This window comes from Falco cherrug, chromosome 5, assembly GCF_023634085.1.
Source record: "Falco cherrug isolate bFalChe1 chromosome 5, bFalChe1.pri, whole genome shotgun sequence".
Taxonomy (NCBI): domain Eukaryota; kingdom Metazoa; phylum Chordata; class Aves; order Falconiformes; family Falconidae; genus Falco; species Falco cherrug.
In genome coordinates this window covers 45432543-45454120 of record NC_073701.1, presented here as the reverse complement: position 1 = coordinate 45454120, position 21578 = coordinate 45432543, and the positions used below count along the sequence as shown (strand labels likewise).

Here is a 21578-nt window from a genome sequence, read left to right as displayed (position 1 = left end):
ACCTCCCCCTATTCTGGCAACACAACATGCTCTATTATACAATACTTGGGCTTTCAGAAAATGCAGGCTCTTATGCCTTGGGACTGTGAATACTCCTCAGCAGGGAGTTTTGCCTCATTTTCTGCTGGTGTCTTGGGGTGCTTAATCCTTTGAGGGTTTCTTAGGTGCTGCTGAGTTTCAGAGTCATACATTATTAATGCTGAGCAGTCGCTGGCTGATTGGTTGAGTCTCCACTGATTCTTTTTGCAGCTTTGGCAAGGGGGGAGCTGAATTTGAGGGGTGATGCTGCAGGCTGTGGGCACAGGCAGGGGGAGCACAGATCTCTGCAGTAATCCCAAGAGTCCCCGTGTCTGAGGCATACCCTTGCTTGCAAGTCTTCTCCCATGTCCTTCTTACTTCAACACCATGATCACCAAGAGACCACCTGCTTTTGACCATGGCACCCTCTGGCTCCCTCAGGTCACCTTCCCCTCCTGATCCCACATGTTGCAGGTCTAGTGGGTCCCTCTGTTCTAACAGATGGGACAGTCCTGTGAAGAACAGGCTGAAAGATTTCTCTGGCCACAGATATGGTTCAGCCTACTACAACTTCTTTAGAATTAACCACAATGGCCAAAGGGCCTGCAATAAACCCCTACCAAAAAATGTCATCGGAGAGTTAGGGCTCCATCAAAACCACCTGAAGATGACCACATGACCAATATAGGTTTAACCAATTTCTGTTTTTAAGCAGGTAGATGCTTTTAAATGTGTGTGAAGTAGCTCTGTAACATTGGTTTGTGTGGACTTTATCTAAAAAATATATGAAAGAGAGAAATTTTATTAAAGAGTGATAATTCAGGGAAGTGAGGCATCTGAGAGTTTGAAGAATATTTTGTGAGTGGTAGCAAAAATGAAAATATGAAAACACAAGATATACTTTGAGATCTAAACATTCCCTCTGCAAATTTTTTTTGTTTCTTTCTATATTTGCTTCTCATTCTTTTAAACATTAGCACACATTTCAGCATATATCAATATGATAAGACAGACAGACCACCTAATATATGTGGTGAGACCAACTGATATCTGTAATGAGGACAAACAGGACCAAAAGCAATTTTACCTTAGTATTTGTGCTTTAGCTTAAATGCTTGCACATTCTGTCTGACTCCCTCTCTATCTGTCCATTGATTATGTAGTCCACTTGCTGTACTATATTTTGCTTATTCCTGCTTTGACGATGCAGGCATTTTAATAAGGCAGGAAAGGATCACTTGAAAAGCTTTTGAAAGATTTTGCATTGCAGCTGAAAGTCTTTTAAGGACACTTTGGACCTTTTTTTCTGTACTGTTACATCTGACTCCTATAAGTTAGCAGCTGAAATCTATTAATTAAAAATAAGTAAATCAGAAGATCATCATTAACTAGAAGTGAGTGTGGTGGGTGTGCACCTACGTAACAGGCAGGAGCTGTTTACTATGTGTTCAAGGTACTCTTCTGTTTTGTTTACTGCTCAGGTTTTTTGGCAGGAACCTTTTTTGTAGCAGTTTTTGGCAGCAAGTCATACAGTTAGGAGCACCACACTTGTGGAACCACAAGTTAAACAGAGTGGAAGGCAGCATTTTGCAGTAGCAGTCAAAGCCATGCCCCAGCCCTGGGCAGGATCACCAGGCACCCCGACCGCCCTGTGCTGCTCCCAATGCCAACAGCAGCCGGCAACTGGTGCAGCTCCGTTGGTTTTATGGCCAACCTGTAGCATGGTTATGGGGCCATACTGGCAGAGCAGGCTGAGGTCTCTGGCTTGTTACTGAGCAGTAGAAGAAGCCAAACCATGCTCAGTTTATTCCCTTCCTTTCTCTATCGCTTTCCCCATGACCAGTGAAGGGGCAGTGGGGTGGTAAGGCACCGCTCAGCTCATGTTTCAGCAAACGCAGGATGCCAGTCGTGCCTCCAGCCTGGCCACGCATTGGACATCTAGAGAGACTTGCAGCTGAAATGCTCTCAGTAAAACTGTGTTTAAAAGTAAAATGTCGAGCAGAGTAAAGCTGCGAGCACAGGCACTGAAATAGCTATGGTAGGTAGCTGCCTGCCACACTCCACGGGAAAAGGCAGGGCCTTCAGCCGTGCCGGCAGAGCTGTGCTGCTTCAGAGCTTGATTTCATTGCATCTAGGGGCTGCCGGGCTGCTCTTGCCCTCTGGCTATGTCCTGTTTTCTTTGCATTTGCCAACAGTGTGAGTAATGCCAGCGGCTGACAGGGCAGCTGGCACCAAGTGTGCTATGCTGGCTTTTCATCTCTAATTACGCCCTTACACTAGGCTGTCTAGCTGTTAAATTATCTATCTGTCATTAACACATCCGAGCATAGTCACTCATGGTCCTTGTGCTATCCTTGGTTCACCCTTTGTGGGGCACCAATTCTGCCTCAGATGAGTAGATACCTGTGTTTCAGGGAGCTAAATTTTTTTCTTGCACTTATTTATGTTGGTGATGGCTATGCACACGGAAGTGGGTGCTGAGGTTGTGGGCGCTGTTCTTGCAGTACTGCAAAAGTGTATTCATATTTGGGAGGGAGAAAAAGAGAAAAGTTTTACACAGTGTTTCCCAAGGATGCTTTGAATCTTGGCTTTTTTTAACCTCTCCTGGAAATTCATGCTGCAGCTAGAAACTCTCTGCTAAAGATCCTTTAAGATCTAAAAGAAAAAAGGGTACGACTATGCAATAACATGAAGTGCAGATCCACAAATACTAATGTACTTGAAAGTGTAACTGCAGAATATTTGCCTTTGACTAAACTGGATATCAAGGCAGACATCATGCTAGCCCTCTTTCTAGTCTATGTGATAGCATCTAGCTGGTGTGGGATCTCCTGTACCTGGGCACTGCTTGTGCCCTGGACACTCTTTGGCCTTTGCTGTTGGTGATTCTTGCTCTCTTTCCCCTGCTAGGTCCATGGGAAATGCATGTGCAAGCACAACACAGCGGGGTCCCACTGCCAGCACTGCGCCCCGCTGTACAACGATCAGCCTTGGCAGCCTGCCGATGGCAAAACCGGAGCCCCCAAAGAGTGTCAGTGTAAGTAGCCAGCTGAGAACAGTGTCTCCAGAGCCTCTGCCAGAGCACAACACTCCCTCCTTGTGTGTCTTTCTCCTGTGTTTCCAAGAGGCAGCAGGTACCAGGGTGGTGGGCAGGTGCTTGTGAAGCAGGTCAGTGAGTGGAGAGCCACAGCTGCCCCGTGTTTGTATGGCAGGGACAGCCCTTCACTCAGAAATCCTCACAGGACCATGTTCTCAGTTGGTTTGGCCTTCCCGTGGGACCCCAGCACATCTCCTTGAGATATGGTCTTCTGCTGTGGGTAGACTGCAGCCTGCCTGCCCAGGGTGCCTTGGAGGTGATGGGGGGCCAGTGTTGTTCCTTCCATGGGCACCGCTGACAAAGATGTTTGTGGGAGGTATAGCCTTCTGCTGCTGGACCTGGGCTCTGCTCACACCCTGGGCGCTGGGGCAGGAGGAGCCGCAGGCTCTGGGCAGGTTTGAGGATTACTTCTGTGGTGCCAGGGAGGGTGCTCGGGGTGAGTACAGGCTGCAGGGGGCTGCAGAGGTCCTGAGGCAATCAGCTTCTGTAATAGGAGCAGTCTGGCCAGAAGGGTGCCCTGGGAAGGATTGCAGGCATGCTGAGTGCCATCCTGCCATGGCTGTGACGCTATCAACACTGAAGCTAGCATCAGCCTGCCTGTGCAGGCTGTGGTCACACTCACTGCAATATGGATGTTCCCCAAAGGAATGATACTGAATCCCTGTTTCCACCAGCAGCATTTGATGAGCAGGGGTTGGAGCAGGTTTCCCTTGGCCGCTGACTTCAGGTGTGTAGGCATCCAGACTTCTTCCACTGCCAGCACAGGGAAAGGGGGATGCTCACCCTCTCTCACACACCTCCACTCCACCTGCCTTTTCCATCTATCAGATGCAAGGAACATCCTGACAGCACCCAGGTGGCAGTTGCTGCACAGGGCACTGCTGATTTCTAAAGCAGGGAGGGAAGGATCCTGCCCCAGCAGGACCAGTGAATGTGGGAGATCTCCCTGCACTAGCCTGTCTGCATTGCTGTCCTTGTACTGGGAAACTCGTACTGGAAATAAAAGAGTTAAAGAAATCACTTTTTTTTTTAAATGTCACCTCTAGAGATTGGGAAGTGTAGGTGAAAATGTGATGTTACTTAATGCATTTTGAACGAATAACAGGTTCATAGGTCAGGTCTCCCATTCCCAAACGGTTTGGTTTTTTGTGTCTCTTTTCTATAAATCAACATCTTTCACTGCTTTAATGAGTCTTTCTGTTCCCTTTGGCTTCATCTCAGCATGCAAGTGTAATGGGCATGCTGACACTTGCCATTTTGACATGGATGCATGGCTGGCATCGGGCAATCGCAGCGGCGGCATCTGCGACAACTGTCAGCACAACACAGAAGGGCAGCACTGCCAGCGCTGCAAGCCGGGCTTCTACCGGGACCTCAGGAAGCCTTTCTCTGCCCCAGACGCCTGCAAACGTAAGTCAGCAACCTTTTGCTGGTAGAATGCTTCTCAGGTGGGAGGGTGTCAAAGGTAAGATCTACCTGCCTTTTCTTGGAGTAATCTTCTTGCTTCAGTGAAGGACAGGGGGCAACTTGAATTCCCTTTTTGATGCTGTTTGGAAAAAGCAACGGTGCAGTTTGCAGGGCAAAAGCCTGCAAGATGCTGTTGACAAATATATCCCAAGGATCCCTGTAACCTGGGGGCAGGGGAAGAGATGATTCATTGACTTTCTCCTGCTATTTTTGGAGAGCAAAAGCTGCATCATGTTTTCATGTTCTCCTTGTTTGGTGATTGCTGCAACCTCAGAAGCAGGGTGCCTCAGCCAACAGGGGTGCAGCTGATAAATAACATTGCCCACCAGTGTGTGTTCGCAGCAGCAGCAGGTGGATATGGAGTGAGATGTAAGGACACAAGTTAAGTGATATTCCAGAAGCCATGACACTGAGGAGGCCAGGCCAAAGGCAATGACTTGGCCGCATGTGAAATTAAATATTTCCCAAGCAAAAGCAGTGATCCAAAAGCTACACTCCCCAGGGACCACTGTGAGGATGGTGACTCACTGTGCGGGACTCCGGATCCCCAGCATTACACTGGTCAGCTAAATATAGGATGCAAGCATGCTCTGTGCTCTGCACTTACAACCACCCGCTGGCTTCTCCAGATTTCTCTTCACTGGTCCAAATCTGGAGGAGGACCTTCACGGGTGGGAGAAAACAATCTGACTGACACCCTGCTTGGGTCATTTGAGGAGACGCTGAGCACATCCCTCTCCTCCAAAGGAGAAGTACCTGCTTTTAAAGGAAGATAAACCCTTCTAGGGTAGGGAGCTGCACCCGAGGCTGGGAGCGTGTGTGCAGTGTCACTGTTATCTGAGGGGTTGGGTGGAGAACAACCACTTTTGCCCCACTCCCATGCTGTGCATCACCCTCATGAGACTCCCAGCAGCCCCCCCAGCCTGCCACAGAAGTGCTCCTCCTCTCCACCTTTCACTCATTGCAATGAGGAGCAGCAACAGCTGAACCACCTGTTTTACAATCCTAATTCTGTTTATGAAAACAGTTCTCCATTACTTGTGTAAATAATTACTTCACTGCTGTAGTATTTACACAAATTTGTTTTTTTAAACAAGGATTGTAATTACTTTTTAAGACTCCTTTACCTACTTGTGTACATTGAAGCTCCAAGTCTCCTCCTCTGAAATACGAGATAGTTTCCTTCTGTAATTATTGCCAGAACTTAGGCAATGGGCTTTTGGTTTGGAGTCTCATTAGTAAAGAACCAGATTCAAATCTTGTATATAGACCCAAAGCAGGGTCTTGAGGGTTGGGGTTTTTTTTTCTAACTCATGGATTCAGCCTTGCTGATTAAAAAAACCCACAACTGGATTCATTGACTCCTGGTAGATAACACAGGATAAAAGACTGAAATAAATTCTGTATGGGACCTTCAAGGTTTGAAATATGCTTTTACTGGAGTTGTGCTACCTTTCTTTGCTGGGATTGTATTTCCTGATGCTCTTTATGTGCCAGCTCGCATCAGGGCGGAGCATGCACTTCTCTGAGGTCATTGAAGCGAAGTCAAGCTTTGCCACTGATTTGGCTGTCATCTTCTGGACATCTAAAAAGCAATTTTTTAAATTGCTAAACCTAAAAACCTACCACCTTCACCTTGGAGGTGGTAGGAGTGGCTGCCCACTCCTGTGGCGTCTCACGCAGCCCATGGAGGAGACGGAGTTTCACAAAGGACCCATCAAAGAGTTTTCCTAGTGCCAAAATGCCCAGTCCAAATCTGTGGCTGTCTGGAGGGTCCAAGAGGAAGTCAAATGGCACCTCCTGGGCTGGCCAGCATGGAGCCTCCTTCCTTGCAAAACCAGATGGAAACAGAGGTCTCGGGATGTATCACTGCAAAACAGCCACAGCTCAAAGGGAGATCTGCCAACAGTGTGCGTGTGCCTGTGTGCAAGTGAGACCAGCACTAATGAAGTCAGGCATTACATCACATCATTAGCTATATGGTATCCAAATACCAGGAGAGTTGATTAAAAAGTTTTTCTCAGCCCTTCTGGGCAGGAGGAAGCTGTGGAGATGAAATGATTAATGGGTATTTTTGTTGATGTATGCTGGTGCTCAGTATTCTCTGCTTTCTGCATTCATTTCTAAATCACTGGCCCGTGGCATTCCACTTCTCACATTTTTTACCCCCCACAAGTGTACCTGACATAAAGACTATAAACCTGTTTCCATTATTCTTTAATGCAACAATCCAGCCTCTTTATGGACCAGTATGTATTCATGAACTCTGATATTTAAAGGCCAAAGGTAACATATATTTGACAAGAACTGTAAGATACTCTTGAGTGAGAAAAAGTCTGCCCTTACCTTCTGTATTAAGTACATCTACTTTGTTGCTTTTTTGTTTTTTCTTGTGTTTATGAATTACAGAGCATGAAGTACTTTATCTCAGGGAAATAACTTTCCCCGGCAGAAACTGGGTTCCACAAAAATGTAGGGATTATCTGAATGCTTTCCTTTCAGAGACCTTATTGGTACAAACACACAGATTATTTCCCTCGGGGCTTTTCAAACCCTCACAAATGGTCTCCTCCCTAAGACCCCTTCACCATTTCCCTTCTAGTCACCCTGGGACTCGGCATCTCACGGGGCAGCCCAGCAGCTTGCGAGGCTGTAGCAAATGATTAATGACTGTTAAATTAAATTATATAAGACTGATTACAGCCTATGCCTGGCACGTTTCCAAGTACCGTGCCATGGTCTGCAATAACAAGGGACATGCGTGGTGCCCTGTTATTCTCTCTGGGAAGGCCATGGCATTGCCTGGTTGCTTCTGGCTCAAGGCACCGTTATTGCTCAACCATGGGGTAGCACTGAATATTTAAAAATACCAAGGTCAAAGTAAATAAAGGAGTTGTTAAGCCATAATCTTTAAGGATACTTTAAAGATTCTCGTAGGTAAAGAGTGTATATAATATTTGCTCAGGAGTAGGTGTGTACCCGATAAAATGAGACGTTCTGCCATTTAAAGCAGCAATCTGATGACTCTTTTCCCCCCGCCTTACCTATCAGTCCTTTTCTTTACATCCTTTATGAATTTTTAAGCCGCAGCTACAGTATAATTGCAGACAATAAATTGGGTTTTATAATTGCCAAGTTTATTTCTGCTTTTCAACTGTAGGTTTTTGAGGGTAAATATTTGTCATTTCCAAAGGTTAACTGGCAGCTGAAGAAACCACAACAGTATCACCAATCCAGGGCAGTGAAATGCAGCTCTACTGGAGACCAGTGGGTTTCAATCCCGATCAGCACATGCAATGCTGGGACGGGTGGCTGTTAATTCAAATGTGCGTGGAAATCATGTGCAAAATACTGCTATGCAGTACAGGGTGGTAAACGGGCATTTTAACGATGCTGCTTACAAATTGAAAAGAAAGCTAAAAGATCAAGCTTGTGGAAGGTCTCTCTTGGTCCCAGGTTAGCGATGCCCAGCCAGCCCTTCTCTCACTGGAGCTCCCTTGGCCTGGAAATCCCCAGCTTCCCCTGTGGGGTGGCCATGGCATGAGACAGACACTGTCCTGAAGCCTCACGCTGACAGTCTCATGCTCTGCCACCCGTGTATCCACCGCAACGTTACATCCAGCTGTGTCTGTAGTTGCTTTATCTGCTGCTCAGCTGCTCTTCTCACCTTCCTGGAGGTGAGTGTTCTTCTGCCTGCACTACAGTGAGGTGCAGACTGGGTAGAAGGAGAAAAACGGGGTCTAAAACTAACAGTGCAGCAGCCCACGAGGGAGCAGTAGCTGCAGCTACCAATGTTGTGTGATCAGTCCTGCAGTCCTTTTCTTCCTGCCATTGCCATAGTATGGGAGCACTTGATCCTATTTTCATGCATTTCTTTCAAAGTTGGTATGACATACTCACATTGGAGCTCTGGAGCCTCATTTCTGTGCTTGGGGCGTAGTGATGGGCTGCACTTTATGCCTCTGCATTGCTCAGCACGTTCCCATTGCAGCACATCACAAACACTTACTGTGTCGTAAACTTGCCACCCAGAGCATCCATTTAACACCACCTAGTATCGTCTTGGGCCTCCACCCAAGGTGCAAGACCAAAAAGCTTCAGTTTGGTGCCCAAGGTTGCCCTTGGCAGCTCATAGGGGAGGAGCCAGGAAGGACAGGGTCCATGGAGGTCGGTGCACAGCCCTTGTAGAAATGACCAACTTTTACAGTACATCTCTGCAGCTTTTGTTAAAAAGTATAGCCAACTACATTCTCATTTTAATTGCGTGTGAGCTTGCTGCTGTATTTTTCATAACAGCCTTTGTAAGTTTAATATGCTTGCCTCACCATGGTGTTGCTGCTGCCATTAAATTTTTCATTAGGAAAAAATTATGTGAAAGCATTGTCTGAAACATAAAAAGCTCCAACCTCAATAGGGCTGGGTGCAAAACTCACTGAAACCAGACTGAACCAGGACCAAATCTCTCTCTGAGCGGTGGGTTTAGCTCACTCCTACTACTGCAGGAGAATAGAAGAGCTTTAAGTGCTTGATATTTCCCCTGAAGGGGCTGAGGAATGCCAGAAATACCCACCACATCTAGTAGGAAAAGAGAACATTAGGCTACATGTGTCAGGTGTAAAACACTTCACAGACTTCAGGAGAAAGGTATGTGAGTCTTGGTGAGCGCTGTTGAAAACTATGCTATTAAATGTACTGGAGTTCACTGCCTACAGCTAGTTATGGAGTTTGTGGAGAGGCTTTCTAATCTTTTAATTTTATATAATTATATTTGTTAGGGAATGGAAAGGGTGGGGAAAATTTGGGGATTACTTTGGCAAAGTTTTTGGAATTGTAGTCGCCTCTAAGTTAACTGCCAATATTAATCAAGCCTTTAACATTTTGAAGTGACACTCCAGGTATGTCAAATCCCTGAAACCACAAAAATGTTGTCAGAGAAAAATTAAATATATGTGCACAGCAGTAAGTATCTCAAGAGGAAGAAAGGTTGTGTTGCATGTAGTGGCTTTTCTGCTTTATTGCCTTCACAGCTGCAAGAAAAAAAATTGTATTAGAATTTGGTAAAAATTCTCCTTCCAAATGAAATTTTCTTGGGAGATCTGATTTTTATGTAAATGGGGTTTTAGCAAAAGTCTTTCAGCAGAGGATTTTTTGCCATAATGCACAAGGCTGACCATAACACATCCTGGTCAGAGAACCAAACCCTGAGGGAAGGAGAGCATGAGCCATCCAGCTACTGGTCCTAGAGGGCACTGCTTTGCCTGCTGGCCAGGCCAAATGGTTGGATTACAATAATATTACAATAAATATTTCTGATCTTTGGAAAGGTTTAACATCTTCTGGGGGGGAAAAGGTTGTAGTCTCACAACAGACACAAACTACATTTATGCAAAAGAAAAATTCTAAGCAGCTGGGCAAAGAAAACTTTATGCCACCTAATTTAGGGCATCCTTTCAGATTTGTGAGAATATCCATTTGTCCCAGTGTGTCCTACTATGCTTCCAGTGCATGGTTCTGCCGCAAGGGGTTGTGGGGGAGGAAAAAAGAGCAGCCACCATTTCTGACATGCACTCTTCAAACTCACATCCCAGAATATATGCAAAAGCGCGTCTCTGAGCCATGGGTGTCCTCATTCTTATATTTTTAACATTTTAAAATGATAGCGGTTAAAAGAAAATCAGACAGAGACAAAGGGGTACTTTTTGCTCAGCCTCTGCTTTAATTCCAGTGACCATTTTGAGGGGGGTTTTAACCTCCTGGATACAAGACAGTTGTTATTCATGTTTACAATGAAGCACCCACAGCTGCTTAAACATCATTGTGAGCCAGGCACATCGCCAGCTACTTGGCTGGACTGGAGTCCAGATGCAATAAGGAAAGTAATAACGACCTGTTTGGTAAAGCTTAACACCAGGCTAGGTTAACTAAGATAGCTCACAAAAGTTAAAATCATACAGATTCCAAAGGGAGACTCTGCTCAGATTTATATGGGCGAGGGGAAAAAAAGCCCAGAACCCCTCGCTGGTGTCCCTAGGCAGAGCGGCATTTTCACAGGCATCTCCTGCGCCTTTGTCCTGCAGAGCTTTTGCACTCACAGATGCTCTCCCTCCATGGTGTCCCCTGCAGCTTGCTCCTGCCACCCCCTGGGATCGGCCGCGCTCCCCCTCGGCCCCCGCAGCTTCTGCGACCCCAGCACCGGCGACTGCCCCTGCAAGCCCGGCGTGGCGGGGCCCCACTGCGACCGCTGCCTCCCCGGCTACTGGGGCTTTGGTGCCTATGGCTGCCGCCCCTGCGACTGTGCCCGCAGCTGCGACCCCCGCACCGGTGACTGCCGCAGCAGCAGGTGAGTTGGGGGGGCCCGGCCACCCACTCCCAGCCTCACCATACCCGTGCCATCTCCATCCCAGGGAGGGTACCGCATTGGTCCTATTTATGCATGGCACGAGGGCTGAAAAATATCCATTATATAAAATATTTGGGGTTCGGTATGGTCAGGAGCTGGGGATAGAGTGGGAGCTGAGGCTGCAGTCCAGCTGGATGCCTGGCACACCGTGGCTGGGCACCAGCCATGTGGGATTATTGGCTTTCAGCACTGGTGTTAATGTATCAAGTGTTTTCCATAACCTTCACAGTTGCTTCCTCTCCATGAGCAAAATATGGGCCTCAGGGACATCTGAGTGAGAGGAGGCCAAAGGCTTAATATTTTTGCTGCTGCAACTCAGCTTGCACTGACTGTGTTGGACTTAGACTCAAGCTCTGACTTTTAGAAGACAGCACATTTTAATGATACCCCATTCTCTGGATCTTATATGTTGCTTTTCTTTACCACACAGGGGATATTTATAGCATATAAATCCTTGTAATGTATTTTAAAGCCAAAATGGATTCATGACTCACTCTGACAGCACTTGGTGTGTTCACTTTCCGAAACTGCCTCTCGTGTTTAATGTCCCCAAGACATGCAGTCACGTTGCACCCGCAGGACAGGTTGGTAGTAGCCCTGCTTTTTGCTGGCTCCAGGAGGAAGGCTAACCGTCTCTCCCTTTCCCCTCAACAGCTCGGACGTGACATGGCACAATGAAGCACCTCCGTTCCAGGCAGTAATTAATGAAAGCGATCCCACCTGGGGCTGGGAGGATGAGCAGGGCTTCTCAGCACTCCGGCATTCTGGTAGGATGGCGGATTTGCACAGGTTTCTTTGCCTCATCCCTCCCACAGCAGCCAGCATGGATGGAGTCTTCTGCACTGGCTTTTATTTAGCAACCTGGCAGTTTCAGGAAGGGATGAATGCTCCCCCATTAACATCCCAGGTGACCACCTCCTTCCCCTTCAAAAGCTAGAGGAGCTTTCTGGCTTGTCCCATCAATGTGAGGACATGCAAACCCTTGAGGCAGGTTGCTCCGTGCTGAAAGCCTGCACCCAGCATTTAGCTGTCAGTAAGACAAGAGTTGCCTGCCTGAATTTGCAGTCCTTGAAATTAATTTCAAGGCTGAATACTCTCATGTTTTACTTGGCTGTCATGTTTTAAACATGTCTGTGTATTCACTGGAACTACTACCTGTTGGGCAAACCAGCAACGTTATTTAGAGGGTGAAGTTTGCCACTTCACTGGCAGGTAATAAAGAAATGTCTAACGCAGAATTTGTTTCCCCAATAACCAAAACAATTTTGGCATCAATGCAGCTTATGATGCAATTCAGGATGGCCTAGCATTTCAGCTACGGCTTCAGCTGGGGAAGTCATTTCCCTCCTGCACCCCCAGTCTGGACGAGGCTGGTGCTGCGTGAGGTTGCTGTGAGGCAGGATGGCCCCGCAGCACAGCATCAAGCCATCCTCCCTTGCCATCGCTGCATGCAAGCAGGCAAGCATAATTTCCTCCATCTGCAGAAAACAGCATGATAAAATCTTGAAGATACAGTAATTGAGTTAATTGAGGGGAAAGCTCCATCATTTGTCTGGGCAACTTCATTTTAAATGTAAATAAGTATATCGTGTTATTCTTTGTTCTAAGATCACGGAAGTCATTAATCTGCCTGAACCTCTGCAACATTTCCTTTAAAAATTTTGTCTGGTACATTATGGTGTGGAAAATACCACAGGGAAAGACATGCGTGTTATTTGCATCCCAAGGCAAAATAATAAGTCCTTTGTTTCCCTTCTCTTCAAATTGTAAACAAGGAATAATTGCCCTTGGACTAAGACTGTATATTCCGCCTGGATCTGAAAATAGGGCTTTTTTTGCATGAGGCTTGTGGATCACATGAAAATCTCTGGCTGGTCCTAGGCTCTGACTGTGAATGCTCCTGTCTTTGAAGTACAATCCACAGCCATTTGCTTCCTTCTCTTTCCCCAGGTAAATGCGAATGTAAAGAGCAAGTTTTAGGGAATCCCAAGGTCTTCTGCGGGATGAAGTACACCTATGGTGAGTTGTGGGTGAGGTGGCAGGGGTGTAAAGGGAGGTGCTGCAAGGCAGTGCAAGAGTGTAAAGCGTGAGAGGTGCTGCTGTATGCACCATTCCATGCTGGTAAACCCAGCAGCTACTTAGTCTAAGGGCAGATCTTTGACCTTTCCAAAATGTATAGATATCATGATGCCAAGTCAAGATGGCTGAAGTGTCTTGCTCTATTACACATCTCTCTTGCTACCAAAATACACTTGTGCCAAAATCACGGGAGGACAAAAGCTGGAAGTGTCCCTGAGAGGTTGTCTAGGTCCAAGACAGACTGTAAAGGACTGTTACCAAAAACAGGTCACTGAAACTCTCTGTAGACCAGGTGCCCCAAGCATGGTCTAGAAATCACTAAATCTGAGTTACACTGAAGGTAAGGAGGGGTGGTGATCACCACACAGCACTACATGGAGAAAACGGCTCCAGCAGCCACTGGGAACTTCCCTCTCTCAACAAAGTTCAGCTGTTGCAATGGGGTGATGTATATACATCTGATATATATACATGTCTGTGTGCATATTGGATTTAAATGAGTGAAAGGAGGCACTTTGTTTCCCAGGACCTCTCTGTCAGTGATCTGCCTCCTTCATACCACAGCTGAGCAAGGAATGCTCTGTGTAGCACTCCCTTCCTTCGCAGTCTTCCAGGGGTCTCTTGCACCTGTTTCATCTCACACTGAAGTTGAAAATGCACAGAGAGATAACCCATAACTCTGCAGGCTGCAGAGCAACCCACAAAGGGAAGTTCAAGGGGCCGACAGCTGTTGAAATACAGCCCTGGCTTAGCAATATTAGGGAAAAATCTGATTTTGCTTTGCTTTGCTCACTGGCTGTGATAGTGACTGTGTTTAATCTTGCAAAAGATAAGAATAAAAAAATAGAAAAGTCACAACAACTCTAAGTTCATAAATCATGTCTAAAGTGCACTCAGGCTTTCCACCCTTTCATCACTCAACATGCAAAGGTGTCAGCTAAACTGGAGAGGCAGATGAATTACGGGACTCATCACGAGCTTCAGGAGGCCATGCTGTAGGAGGAAAGGTTTTCCTGAACTTCCTAACGTGTGGTGTTGAATAAAGCACCATCATATGGTGATACCTACCAGTGTCAGCATCAGCACGGTCAGGGGGAGGCTCACGCACAAGACCGGAGCCCTGAGCCTCCACCACACAGGGGCTCAGCAGGTGGGATACCAGGCGGTGGGAATTGTGCCTGTGGGTATCTGTGAGCTCAAAATACTCTGTGATTTGCCTCAGTCCCCAACCATGTCTCAGTCTCCGCCACTGCATTTGGATTTGGCAATTCTGCAAAGCAGGAGGACCAGCAGCAGGAGTGCTCACCAGGGTGGGATGGGTGCAGCTCCTCACACCCCTGCCTGCTGCCTGTCCTGCCGGGGCCAAGGCCAGCAAAGCCTCCAGGTCCATCCCTGAAACCAAATATTTTCACTTGATTTCCAAAAGTGCTCAGGCAGCCAAAGTCTTTGCTGAGCTCCAGGGGAAAATGGGACACTCACAAGTTTTGAAAACCAGGTCATTGGACCTCTCCCATTGCCCACGTGACAAGCCCAGGGGCCGTGGCCAAACCAACTGGTGGCATTCCTGCCCACGGGTATGGGGTCATATGTGTTCCCCCATGGCTGTGCTGACCCCAGGCTCCCCAGCCAGGAGCACTGGGCTAACTCCACTGTAGTGAAGTAATTGTCCTCACTGCTTCACCCAGACACCTGCATTAGACCCCAAAAATAGAGCGCACTGTAAATAGTTTATATATCCCTGGTTTTGAATTTGTGTCTTCCCAGTGATCAAGACTAAGATTTTGTCAGCTCATGACAAAGGCTCCCATGCAGAAGTCAATGTGAAGGTCAAGAAAGTCTTGAAATCTACAAAGCTGAAGATCCTCCGTGGCAAGAGGACGCTCTACCCTGAGTCCTGGACTAACAGAGGCTGCACTTGTCCCATCCTCAATCCCGGTAGGTTTCACTCCCTCAGCAGTACATCCCCAGCATGTTTACACAGATATCATTCCCGGCCCTCCATCCCCTCATGTCAATGAGCTGAGATTGCAGCCCAGTGTTATTAAAAATTATTGGCTGTCACATAATTTGGATTCCAACAGCAATCTCCATCAAATTTGAATTTTCTAGAAAAAAACTTAATTCATTCTATAGATTTTCAAACATATGATTCTTTTTTTGAAGCATAACAGTTTTACAGCTTTACCACTCTCAGTCTGTTCCCAGAGGGAGGGAGGTCCACACCACACCATGACTACATGACGTATCTTTTAGAAACTAATGCTAAACTGAATACAGAAAAACACATTTAAATCTGATTTGAGTCATGGTATTGTACTGAAGTTCTCATCTAAACTCAAGGGAAGATGTCTTTTTGAAAGTAATGCTAATCTGTATCTACAAGATTTGGAAAAGATTCTCTTACGCAGTGAGAGAAGAGCTTTGGCTTCACAGGTTTTTCTTATCTTCTTTCATTGAAACAAAGTATAACCAGTGGTGGCTAAGCAGGGCATGCAGGCTGGTACTGTCGAGGAGATGCAGATGCAGGGGTTTCTTCAATAGAGCAAAACTAAGCTCTGGCTGACACACCTCTCTTTACAACTCCGAGATAAACCAACAGTTACCAGCTAATTCAGATAAAGGGTTTTCTTGCCATAAGGTGCACACATCTCTTGGAAATCAACCAATCGGAATGTTGACTTCAGTGCTGAGATGTCCCTTACATCTGCAGCACTAGGAACTTCCTTTGAGGGGGGAGGAAGGGCTGTCTGTGAAGCTGGATCACACAGAAAGGTTATTCATTGATGAGGTGTTTGCAGTCCTCTTTCATCTCCACCAGAGTGACTGTCTTTGGCTTTGAAGGCAAGCTGCCGTGATAGCACAGCTGTAGTCAGGAAGCCTTGTCAGGTGCAAGGGTCAGATGAATCAGCAGTGTTAGGCAGGAATTTACTGTTTAAGTGCAGTAAGACTTTGGATATTGGTAAAACACCATAAATCTATAATTAACTAGATACAGCTGTTTTATTTTTCCATAAGCAATGCAAACGCAAGCAAGAAAGCCCAAAAGCGGTTGCCTTAATATGAACCTGGAGGAATGCTGTGGAAGCTGTCGGACACCAAGCAGGCGGGGCAACCCCGCACCTGACACCCAGCTTTGCAACTCCACTAACTTAAGAGGTGCTTCACTGATTTTCCCCAGCATAGGAAAAGACAGCAGTAATCACAAATCAATGAAGGTCACTTGGACACCAGTGGAAGGGTGGAGATGCAATTCTCTTTAGGGACAATCCAAGCACCTGACACATCAGGTGTTACTCCCTTGCCAGTTTTCATGTTTTACACTGCAAAGCTTGGTATTGTCTTGAAATGCAGCTGCTGGAGTCCCATGAGTATAAACTAATCTCAGCTTTCGTGCTGGAAAGAAGTTGTAAATTTGATCCTAATGAAAAACTTGAAAACATCAACTGGGTGCATTGTAAAGATTCAGTCATTTCAAAGGGGGAAAATAAGGAATCCCAGATACTTTTTAAAATCTCATTATTTTCTTTAGCTGCCACGTTCACTTCTGAATATAAAATAGTATATTATCAGATTTAACCCCCTCTCAGAGTAAGAGCTTCTGACCTCCAGATGAATAAACCAACAGCAGCCAGATAAAAAGCCAAGCTGACATAAAACAATTTCCTGGCATACAGCTATAATGGAAATCACATCTCCCAAAAACATAGAGGAGATCAAAGATTTTAAAAAAATAAATAAATACATACAGACATGTTTTTATTCTGTTTCAGCACTAAAAGGATACCAAAAGGAGCCTTCTTCAAGGCTCTGGCAAGAAATAAAAACTCCAAGCATTTATCAAATCCCCATGGGCTCTTTTCAGACGATAAATGTACTTAAGTTCCTACAAGGGCAACTCTGCTACCCTTGCACACCTTCCCCTCCACACACACCCACAGAGGCAGGTTGGATTTCTGGGGGGACATTGAGCTGAAAACTTTAAAGGTCTCTGCAGTCTGCAAGGGAACTGGAGCCCTTCTCCTTCTTGGCTCTGCCAAGCACAGACACAAATAAGTGGAGAGCTGCCTGCCAGCAATGCAGGGCAAAACACACAGCCTCAGGTCCTGGCTTGTGGCATCTCAGTCGTTTGGTTTATTTTAATTTTACACTTCTGTAAGACAGATTGAAAATCTAGAAAGCCCTGCAGAATCAGCAGCTGCAGCAATATTTGCTCGCTTTCTGAGGGTGCGTGCCACATTTCCTCTCTCGAGGGAGGTTTAGGAGCCCTTAAAAAGTGATGTTTATAACAGCAGGATTGACCTGGCCAAAATGAATGTCTTGCAAAGGGTGATACTGCCATACAGATATCCTGTGTTTACGTGGCAGAAGAGAGGATGTGTGTGCCCAAAAACTCAGATGAAATAGATAACTAATTGTATTGAATTAAACAAAAACATGCTTGACCTTTAACTAGGGGACACTCTCCTTTTATTCTGAACTACAAAATGAAAACCCAAGAAAACACAACCAGGATGGAATAGGGTGACTGAGAGCACTGGGGGAGGCCCATCTCCCCAGGCTAGTTTGTACTGCCACGTGGTGCTCCTCAGAATGGTGAAAGGAGGAAGGGGTACAGGGGGCTCTCATGCTTGCTGTGCCCCAAGCATGCTGCCGAGAGACACTGGCCTTGGCAGGGAGTTCCTCCTGCCACGGGAGGGTTTACCCTCCTTGTTATCCCTATTTGCGGCACCCTTTTAGGTGTTTTTAGATGTCCCGTTTTAGGCTGTTGCGATCTGCAGCAGTGTTTCTTTAGCTAATTCAAGCCAAAGGCTTTGCCATGTCCTGCAGCTTAGCAGTTATTGCCTGGCTGCAAGCATTCTTCAAGTCCTGCTGTGAAAGCCAAGTGCAGATCTGGATGCCTGGGGCAAGCCCTGTGGCAGGGCACTGTGGAACCACGCTCCAGCCCTTCTGCTAGGTTCTGGACACTAGATGCTGTTGTCATGGTCTCTAAAACATCTGGCAGAGGCAGAAATTAATGAAGTTCTTTTCAGAGTGGCTGCCACCCCCTCGGGCTCTTCTAGGGTGCTCGCACCAGCAAATCTAGTATTGTGTCTTGTCAGGGTTTGGCTTGCCTTTGCCTGCAAGGGGGCACTGGCCATTTTGAGCAAGACATCAGCACTGGGCCATCCTGCACTGTCATTACTGCAGCGCACTGAACTGACTGATTTCCAGGCCCAGGTGTATTCAGGGAGGGGTGAGGCAGGTGGCTGCCAAATGAAGGTAATAGCAGTTCCCAAACAAGCTATAAAAAGCTGTAGCGCAGCCCCCAGAGTTCAGCTTCCATTTATATTTACAAGCTAAAAAAATCTAAGTTTGTATACTGCATCTCGCTGACAGATGCACCACAGGGGTCATTTTTCCATAGATACTGATATAGGTATAGAGATACACGAGAGAATCGGTATGTGTAAATATTTCTTTGTATAAGCACTTTTTCACATGGCACTAGATATCCAAGCAGACTTTGCAGCATCAGTAGTCCTCTGAAGCATAGTGCTGTGCAGTCCCTGACCGCTTTGCTGGTTTCCAGGCTTGGAGTACCTTGTGGCAGGACATGAGGACATCAGAACGGGCAGACTCATCGTCAACATGAAAAGTTTTGTCCAGCAGTGGAAGTCAGCTCTTGGAAGAAAGGTCCTGGAGATTTTGAAAAGAGACTGCAACTAGAGGTGCGCGGCTGCCTAGGGTGTTTCTTTATGCACGAAATGCAACAGCCTTCATGGAGAGAAGACCTCTAGGATGAAAACTGGAAAGTAAGAAAATAGTGCCAAAATGTGTAGCGAGGCATTCAGAGTTGTAGGCACTGTCTAATTTAACCCTTCCTGGCCATTGTTCATTCACGCACCTGTAGCTTCCTTGCAAGGGGCTCACCTGAGCCCAGCTCATCGTTACATTGAGGGAAACAAAAGGAAGGGTGGACGCTCGTCTCACTCCAGTGCAATGTTGGAGCAACTCTTACGAAGCCACTGATTGCCCCAAACTAAACTGCCACCCTAGAGATGGAAAGCAGGCCCATGAGCTGCAGCTGAGAAGCAAAACACCACTGCCAGTCCTGCCAGCGTGGATTCTGAGTGACTTCCAGAGGCTCCCGAAGGATACTGTGGGGAAGATGATGGCCGCAGTGGCAGGTAGGTGCTGGCAACAGCGTGGCAATGACAACAGCTCTTTAGAAACACCCCCTCAGGTTAGGACACGGGACGTGTCAAAGAGCATGGAGTGCCACTTGCTTTTAACCTGGTCAGCCTGCTGAAGGTTTCCAGGGCTAAATTCTCTGCTGGTGCTGGTGAAGGTGGAGTTGCTGGAGTGAATCAAATCCCTCTGCCTTGGCACAAGCGTGACGCAGGGCAGAGGCTGGCTCTTCACCCACCGCACGGCCACAGAGAAGAGCCAGCTCTGGAGGGTGCAGCGTCTCTGAGCTTTTTTCCTTGAAGTTTTAAAAAATGAACCTAGCCCTAGTGTAAATATTTCATTGTATAAAGCACTTTACTACCTGCCAGTTCATGGTGCGGGAAGTCTAATTGTGTTGGGGAAAGAAGAGGTTGAAGGTGTCACATGAAAAAAACTCCCTGAAACAGAAGCACTCCTGAAGACCCCCTCAGTTGGACGGCGTTAACGGTATAAAGGGAACAGCCAGCCTGGCACTGGCCACTCAGAGTATCTGAGGATGCAATCTGAAAGATAAAGTATTTGCACTGAAGTCCCAGCTTCAGACCAGCACTTGGACCCCGTGGGCAGGACTCCAGCAAGACTTTGCAAACAGTGTGAGAAGAGACTTTGAGATAAAAAATGCAATTGCCGGAGGAGAAAAACTCTGCCTGCAGAAAAAGGAGTGGATGCAGGGAACTGAAAGGACTCACATTCACATATCACAACCCAGCGATTCATGGTGGGCCTGGAGTTTATTTTTATGTTAGTATTTAAAACCGAACATTTTATTTGTTTTCTTCTGTGTTATTGTTTGAGATATATACAGCCATTATACATCCTCATTAACACCAGTATGGAATATAGCACAGTTTACTGCAGTTTTCAGCACTAAAATATATCTTTTATGTAAAGCATCCTTAAACCACATTGCATAGAGTGTATTTTGTTCATGAGCGAGAGGGGAAAGAAAAGGAAGCCATACAAAACCTGGAAAAAATCACGAGTCTACCAGTCCACTTCATGTATGTATTTTTCTTTCAAGGTCCTGTGGACTCACAAAAAAATTATACTATTTTGGTAATTTGTTTTTGTATCTCATGTATGTAATAAATACAATATGATTTCAACATCTTCATCTCCTGTTACTACTTACACCACTGGCAATGTGGTCTTCATGCCTGTGCTAAAGAGCACAGTGAAAATGGCACTGGGTGAGGAGAAGCTGCCATGGGGGATATTTTCCTCTCTGGAAGGGTAACGTTCACCATGGGGTAAAAAGCCAAGTAACGTGGATGGCTCACAGAAATCTCACTTCACCTCTGTTTTGGGAGGCTTACAAGCTCTTCTCATAAGAAGGAATTGTACCTAAATATTTTCAAAGCTGGCCAGATCCTTGCATCCACACAGACCTAATGGCTGAGCTGCAGAACAGCTACCCATAAAAAACAAGCTGGGGATGGCAGAAATCAGGCTCACTCCCTACATTTGAAACATTTGAAACTGTAAAGGGAAAAAAGAAGTCTGTGGGAAACAAGCACTGTGGCAGAAGGTCTATAAAAACACCACAGACTGAAGTCGAGCATCAGAAATGAGCGGCCAGGGTGTCAAGGCATAACCCACAGCGTGGGCAGCAGCTCCCTGGGCAGGCAGTTAATCAGTGACCACCGGAGCACCACACTGCAGCAGCACCCATCTCCTCGACAGAGGAGAGGGCAAGGAAAGAGCCCTCCTGTGGAGACACTTGGACACTAAGAGCCTCCAATATCTCTGGTTTGATTTAAAACTTTGTAGTTTTACCTGTTTGACGTTTTTTTCTTAGCTTCATTTTATATTAACGCCACTAAAACTATGTTTGCAATGGCTAGTTGATTAATGTGGCATTGTGAAAGCTGGAAGGTGTGAGCGGAGAGGCCTGCAATCCCAGCCAGCTCGAGCACCGCAGTGAACTGGGACGGCTACAGCAGCAGATGCTGCTTGTGGCATCTTGTCTGACCTCTGTCTTAGCCTTTGGTCTGGACACTGATGGTTTTATGAAGGAAAAGGATTAGCTTCCATAGGACAAATCTGCCCATGAGAGATTCCTGTGAGGGGATTTTGGCTGGAAGAAGACATGTCCTTTTACCAAGACCGGGCAAGCTGAATATCCCTCTGTCCCTATGAGATTGCCCCACAGCAACATGAACACCAGCCAAGCCCTTCTCAGAGAGAAAAGCTTGTTTGGACAGTAAATCTTTGCAACTGAGTGAGTTCATGGAAGCAGCCTGCCTGGTTTATCTAGTTAATCCCATCTGTTATATGTATGAGAATAAGATGTCTGTCCCTTGCCCACCT

The 21578-nt window shown here is 46.4% G+C and overlaps 1 protein-coding gene across 7 annotated transcripts in view; it reads left to right on the top strand.

Moving 5' to 3' along the window:
* NTN4 (netrin 4) overlaps positions 1 to 20376 on the top strand; it is a 51170-nt gene extending 30794 nt beyond the window's left edge. For all 7 annotated transcript variants that reach the window (XM_055712382.1, XM_027815401.2, XM_027815402.2 and 4 more), the window contains 7 exons: positions 2929 to 3055; positions 4337 to 4525; positions 10706 to 10922; positions 11637 to 11749; positions 12933 to 13001; positions 14826 to 14996; positions 18631 to 20376. In XM_055712382.1, the coding sequence (XP_055568357.1) occupies positions 2929 to 3055; positions 4337 to 4525; positions 10706 to 10922; positions 11637 to 11749; positions 12933 to 13001; positions 14826 to 14996; positions 18631 to 18767 (1023 nt within the window). In that variant the 3' untranslated portion in view covers positions 18768 to 20376. The remainder of the gene's footprint in view (positions 1 to 2928; positions 3056 to 4336; positions 4526 to 10705; positions 10923 to 11636; positions 11750 to 12932; positions 13002 to 14825; positions 14997 to 18630) is intronic.
* Positions 20377 to 21578: the final 1202 nt, after the last annotated feature.